The sequence below is a fragment of the Austrofundulus limnaeus genome, unplaced genomic scaffold (assembly GCF_001266775.1).
Source record: "Austrofundulus limnaeus strain Quisiro unplaced genomic scaffold, Austrofundulus_limnaeus-1.0 Scaffold284, whole genome shotgun sequence".
Classification (NCBI taxonomy): domain Eukaryota; kingdom Metazoa; phylum Chordata; class Actinopteri; order Cyprinodontiformes; family Rivulidae; genus Austrofundulus; species Austrofundulus limnaeus.
The window spans coordinates 169,416-176,120 of NW_013952686.1; the positions used below are offsets into that span (position 1 = coordinate 169,416).

General features: G+C 39.8%; 1 protein-coding gene across 2 annotated transcripts; it reads right to left on the bottom strand.

The window, feature by feature from the left end:
* Nucleotides 1-280: 280 nt before the first annotated feature.
* zc3h12aa (zinc finger CCCH-type containing 12Aa) lies at nt 281-6,465 on the bottom strand. Of its 2 annotated transcripts, XM_014021264.1 has the most exons (6): nt 5,871-6,465; nt 4,653-5,004; nt 4,119-4,258; nt 2,273-2,507; nt 1,994-2,100; nt 281-1,852 (listed from the first exon to the last, which is right to left on the bottom strand). In XM_014021264.1, the coding sequence occupies exons 2-6, from the start codon at nt 4,955-4,957 to the stop codon at nt 858-860; spliced, it is 1,782 nt and encodes a 593-aa protein (XP_013876718.1). In that variant the 5' UTR covers nt 4,958-5,004; nt 5,871-6,465; the 3' UTR covers nt 281-857. The 2 variants fall into 2 exon arrangements, with proteins under 2 accessions (XP_013876718.1, XP_013876719.1); XM_014021265.1 differs by lacking the exon at nt 5,871-6,465 and having other exon boundaries at nt 4,653-5,093.
* Between the last annotated feature and the right edge of the window lie 240 nt (nt 6,466-6,705).

The following is a 6,705-nucleotide window of genomic DNA, read 5'->3' on the forward strand; positions in this document are numbered from 1 at the left end:
ACATCTGGTGAAAATTTCATGTCATTAGCGCCTCTAGTAAAATATTTACTGAAAAAAWTTTTGACGTGTTCAATACTTATTTTACCCACTGTATTTTTAAACTCTAATTTCTCATCTCACTTTAGAGAGTAATAACAATTCAGTAATACAAACTTATATGTTTTTGAGAACTAAATTCCATGTTTTATTGTAATTTTGACTCATGCATTTACAGTACACGCAATTTTGATTTGCATTTACTGGAGTTGGTTTACAGGAAATTATGCACATTTACGGTAGATGCATTCATAATTTATGTTTTATTTGTAGGTTTCTGTTTCATAAAAATGATGCACATTTACAGGAAAAGMAAGATGGCACATGAGATAAATCAGTTTGGCTACAGGAGGAGGGTTTCCCACATATCAGTTAACCAAATCGGACACATGCCTAAATAAAACATAATACTGAACAAGGAAGTTATTATCGAGAACTAAACAGAAAGTAAAGAAATAATAACAATAAAAAATGCTTACTGCACAAAAACTTAAAGATAACACTTGATACAATGTGCATCAACACTCAGAACTCTAGAATCACAGTCATCTTTGGTCTAGAGGCCCTTTTTTTAATCCAAAACATGGACAAGATTTCATTTGACTTTAATGTCATACAAATAACTCAGCACTGACTGGCTAAACTCTTTAAAAAAAGAATGGCACGTTCACTTGATTAGTTTCAAATCCCTCCCTTTGGAGGTTTTAAAATCTTCTCGAGTCATTCTCTGTTCACAGTGACAATGTGATCACTTTTTAACTCAAACGGGAGTTGTTTCTAAATTAGCAAAAGATAGAAAAAAAGAGAAAATAATCAGAACATCACTTCCTGAACGTCTGATCTTTCAGTTTAAGTATCTCTGCAGCCAGCTTTTCAGGATCCATCAGCTGTGGGAACATTTCCATCACCCTGTCCACCTGGTGCGGGTTGAAGATGGCTCGCAGTTTCGTTCGCACTTCGGACCTTTGTGGGTCGAACGCAGCAGAGGGTGCTGGCTGCTGCGGGGCCCAGGTTTGGTAGGGAGGATTCTTATAGGAGTGGCAGGAACTGTGTGAGTGTGAGGGCCGGACCACAGCGGGGAGGCTACACGTTGCCCTGGCTTGAGGCTGACCCTGACAGGGATCCGACCAGTAACTCTGAAAATGGGGGGTTCTGCTGCTGTGGAACTGGCTGGCAGGAAGCCTGTGTTGATGGGGCACACTGGGTGGGAACATGTGATGAAGGTAGGGGTCAAAGATGGGTTGACTCTTGTGGTCGGTGTTTTCATGATGCTGCTGATGATGGGAACAGCACCTACAGGGTTGGTGAGCATTATCTTCTGGATGCACCGGGGCATGTTGGGCTCCGTGGTTCTGATGCTGGGGTCTGTGTCTGTGGGAACTGCTGAGGGACTGTGACATGTCAGAGTAGGGGCTGTCCAAAGAGCTAAAGCCTGAATCCATATACTCAACAGACATGTTGGGATAGTAATTTGGCATAAAATGCAGCCCAGGATACTCTTTCTGACTCTGGCCTCCTGGCCTATGGTTTGGGCTTTTTCTAAAGTCATCCCAGTACAAAAGTTTATTTTCACTAATCTGACCAGGGAGGGAGGAGCTCTGCTGTTCCCAAGGAAGATGTGCATCTCGAGGATGCACATTATGAGGAGGCTCAGGATCAGACTGAGGCTGCCTCGACTGCAATCTTGGCTTTCTCTCTTCTTTCACAGTAGAAATCTGCGCTTTCTCTCTCAGCTCATCAGCCAGGGACAAATACGACTGGTTCGCTCGCTCAGGGTGGTAGAACTTGCATTTGACACCATAAGTGCACTTTTTATCTGAAGGAAGAAAAAAAAAGGCAGAACAGAAGGGTTGCATTATTTAAAAGTCTTCTCATTTGAGAACTGAATTGTTCTTTTGTCCAAAAGCTACACTATAAAGAGTTACACTTCCTCATTTTTGTGCTGATTATTTCTTACCATATGGACAGAGTGGCCTTTTCTGTTCCACAGGCAGAGGCTTTTTCCTAAGGAAGTTGTCGAGGTTAGGACCATGGCGACCCAGAGGATCATCTGGGGGCATAAACCTGGAATAAACAAAAAAAAGGGGGAAAAGTTTTTTAAAAAGAAAAAAGGAAAACCACTGACTTCATAACATTCCAAGAACTCAGGTGAGCGTTTCCCTGAAGTTGCAACATTTCAGCTCAAAGCTCAGCAAATAGTTTTAATCRGGAACAAGATGCGGCATGCCGTGCTTACTTGTCGTTCACAAACGAGAACATGAGGAGCCGCTCCTCGATGCATTTCTTCCACTCGGGTCTTTCCCCTTGCAGATCGCGGTAGGTGTCGTTGGACACGATCACTCCGTCGGACTCGTACGCCAGCTTGATGATGAAACGGTCATCGTAGCAAACCACTCGCTTGCCCCCAACGCGACGGGATGGAGTGAAAGCCAGTCTTTTCTTTTTTTCAAGCTCCAGCAGAATGTGTTGATCTGAAATCATAATCCAACGGCAAATAACTAGGGAGTAATAACACGTCAGAGACATTTAGAATAGAATTAGCTGTCGTAGTTTCTGGTTCAGTCAATATAAAATACAAAAAAAAAAACCCATCAGATAAAACTGAATTAAAAGAATACTATGAGGTTTTCACAAGAAAACTGAGGAGGAAAAAAACACATCACCTGGTCAAACACCATTCCTATGTCTGCACATTATTTCCCTTTGCTCTTCATTTAAAATGAAAGAATTAAAACATGTCACTCGTTTTAACTTAAGAGTGAGGAGCTCAGGGAAATGAACTGTGAAGTCTTTAAATGAACAAGCATCCAGGTCATGTAATATTCACCAAGTGGTACCTTTTTTATTTTGTTATTTCAAGTGACTTTTTTTCACATGACCTTTAGGTTGCCTGGTTGGCTAAACAGGCTGCAAACAAGCTACAGTATTAAGGAAGAGAAAAGAAAAAAAAATACATCAGAAGTTCCTGATGGGGCTTTCTCAGAAGCGGCCATGGGCTTATTTTTACTTCCTTATTCAGGGACTGAAAATAGATCCTCTGGATTGCTCCACCCAAGCTGCACAGATACTGAAACACAATGTTGCAAGTTTCAAGAGACTAACTTGTTCTTATTTAGCTGAAAGATATGAAGATTTTATATAAATCTGAATGACATAACCAGACCTAGAACTTAAGAAACTCAGCTGTTATCAGTGCAGATGAGGTTTTTCTGTGGTTTCTGCAAACTATCCTTTAATACAACCTCCCTTTTTAAGTGTCACAGCTTCAAACAATTTATGAGTTATATTTATGTGTTTTACAAAAATATAGTYGTTTTGTGACTGAAATACCTTAGGATTGCACAAGTTGCTGACAGACAGATTAAAGATTAGGCAAAGGTTAGAAAGGTCTGAAGTGGGATTGTAGGTTAAAAAAACTCTTTGTAAACATTTTTGCAACTTTATGGGGTGGTTACATACTATCCATTTCTCGGTTAGACTAGAGCAAGTCTTCTAATTAAAGTTAAAGATTTAAGAAAAGTCAAGTTTTTTTTTCTTCTTCTTATCTGACTCAGACCTAACAAGCCAAGCCACTTGTTTAAACCTGTCCAGGCTCCAAAACCAGACTCCATTATGCTCTGATCTCATTTTTTACATTTTTTTTTCTGTTTTGTGAATTTCTTCTCACAGTACAAATAAGATACACAACAAAAATGATTGTTTTTATTAAGGGGGATGATATACGCACTTTAAAATATTTTGTGGATAATTCCTTCATCCAGGCAGAATGATTTATAATATTCACACATATTGCAAACCAGTCTACCTCCACAGTTCCAGTATTTGTATTTTCACTAGTTATCCCTCTGCTTGCCAGCATGTCTCAATGATGTGTCAGCAAAGGTCAGACATAAACGATGAGACCAAGGAAAACCACACCCTAYATTTGTAATTCAGTTTTTCTGTAAAAGCAAGGCTTTTTGTGTTTTTCATAAGTTTTGCCTTTTTTTTWAAATCACAACTCACATGTTTGCGAGGCTTGAGCCTCCAGCCTACCTGACAGAAACCATCTGCCTGTTCGACCCGTCACACGTCGTCCTCACCTGTTAGAGGAGCGTCRGCTCTGGGCTGCTCTTTGCGCCAAGAGGGAACGAACACGGTGATGTCGCTGTGACCTCTGTCCAGGAAGAAATCCACTGCCAGCTGTATGCCCCGACATGAAAACACTTCCTTGTTGCCATGACTGGAAAAGAAAGAAGGGCGTGGGGGAAGAGATCAGTAAAAATAATATCTGAATAGAGAGAAATGTAATGGGAAGCAGCTGAAATTCAGTTGCTCTGTGTAAACACTTGAAATGTTCCCTTTGAGGGAACTTCGGCTCTGTCTATTACTCACTGTGAATATTAAAAAAAAACCTTCATATGTATTAAAAGGGGGAGATCCTAAATTTGCATGTTGTTAAAACATGTTCAGGCAGAGTGGGTAACATTTATGAAAGTGTCAAATAACTCAACAGTGAGTGGGCCAAAGTCATCAGCTATACGCTTGTTTTGCAGGTCCTGTGCTTATGGTTTGAGTTACGGTTTCAATTTATGATAATTTCAAGAAAGATAAACAAATCGTATCAATAAGATTACCTCATGGCCACGTTGCTGCCATCAATAACAATATGTCTCAGGTCCGAGTCCRAACCAAGATCCCAAGTGGAAGGCAGCAGAGAGTCTTTGGGGAGTGAGAGCTTCTCATCGGAGTCAGAAAAGCTCGGTGAAACGTCGGTTCTGTTCCTGACCAGCTCGCCAAGCACCGAGTTTGTGTCGGTGTTTAGGCCCAGTTTCTTCAAAGCGGCCTTCACCTCTGTCGTGGAGTAACCGAGTTTCCTGAAGACGTCTACTCTGAGCTGGAGCTCCTCGCTGTCTGAGTCTGAGCTGTGACTGGGATCCATCCTGAAGATGTGTTTCAGCTGCTTTCAATGTGATTCCCTTTCACTGGCTGGAAAAAACAGATCTGATTACAAATGTTATATGTCAGAATCCCTGCCTTCACATACCCCACCACCCAACCCCCTAGACAAAGACCAGTTCAGTCATTGTCCTTTTTTGTATATTTTATAACAAAACTGGATTTATCTGAAGCTGCCAGGCTAAATTGAGTTTGTTAGGCCAAAGACATGCCGTTTAAAAAGGTTTGTAGATGACTAATTGTCAAAGCTTCAAGGAAAAGCAGATACTTCCTGTAACTCAGAAATTAGTCCCATCTCATATGAATTTCAAATTTTTAAATTCTGACATTAGGAGTTTACAACCTGTTAGAGTTTATAATACTCTGGGCTGACTTTGTTTTAATAATAGCTAAACAGATAAATTACTGAAAAAATTAAGTGACACAACAACAATAAAGCAACAGCAGCTATGAAAGCTGTATTTAATAAAACAACTCTTTTAGGTATCACGGTGTAATAATGCTGAGGAAAATAAATTAATAAAATTAAAATAAAAACTACACCTCATGTTTCTGTGAAACAGCGTGACGTTTTGTCATCAAAGTTGCTAATTAAGATCAGATAATATAATTACCTAGAAACAGAAGCAGGTGAGTTGTACAGAGCATGCGCAAAAATAATAAGCCTTTATTCAGATTTCTGTTTATAACTTAGTAACTACTCAAAAAATAAAAAAATAAAAACTTAATTAACTCGCTTCCTGAACCTTTTACGTTTTAGCTAAGAAAAATTCTCTTTCGGAAGTATATTTCTAGCTACAGACAGGTAAAGATAACACATATAAAAAGCCACGTAGGAAACTTTTCAGCCGCTAACACTTCTAGGAAACAGCTGTCACCGACAGGTGACCACTCACCTGCTCTGTTTCTGTCTCCGTGCTCCATTTAGGAAAGTACTTCACCCAAAAGTCTTGTTTCCAGCGCGTACAGTAAAGTTGGACAGGGTTTAGGCTCCGCCCACTTCAGAAGGATTTCTGCCCCGCCCCCTTCTTTCACAGTGAAGCATGCACAGTCACGTTCTCATTTGCATAGAAGAGAGAGGGAATGAGTTTTCCTTCAGCTGTAACAGCCGCTCACTGACTGTCAGTCTCTTCCTCATATATATATTTTTTTACACCGTTACTGACATTTTCCCCCTGCTGTTCATTAACTGGAGCCACAAGGAAATAAACACGACCTTTGTTATAGGGATTATTTACACAGCACTTAACAACACCGAGTAAAAAAAAAGAGAGTTTGAAATGTTATTTGGTCTATTTTAGGATAAAAAGAGTTGCTCTCTTATATAGGAGCTGAGGGGATCAAAAATATTTTGATGTTTGTTTTTGTCATTGTGGAAAATGATTAGAAAAACAGTTTCATTTATTCATGTAGGCTACATGATTATTTTTCATACATTTGAATAAAAGCGAATACTCAGATGTAAAACGGATCTTTCCTCATGGGTCAAAGGTCATCGATTTCCACAGAGAGGCCAAACAAAAGTGTTACGTAACGCGTTCATGGAAAATCTTTTCCGTGAACGCTCACTATCGCTCAGCTGCCCTTGTGGTAATAACGTTTGATAAGATTTTAGTGAAGGATCATATGTGGACTTATCTTCCAACACGTGTAAACAGTGACAGCATTACAGGTCATAAACTTTTTGTTTTGCTTTTACGATTTAAACCACTGCCAGTTAACAATTGAAGG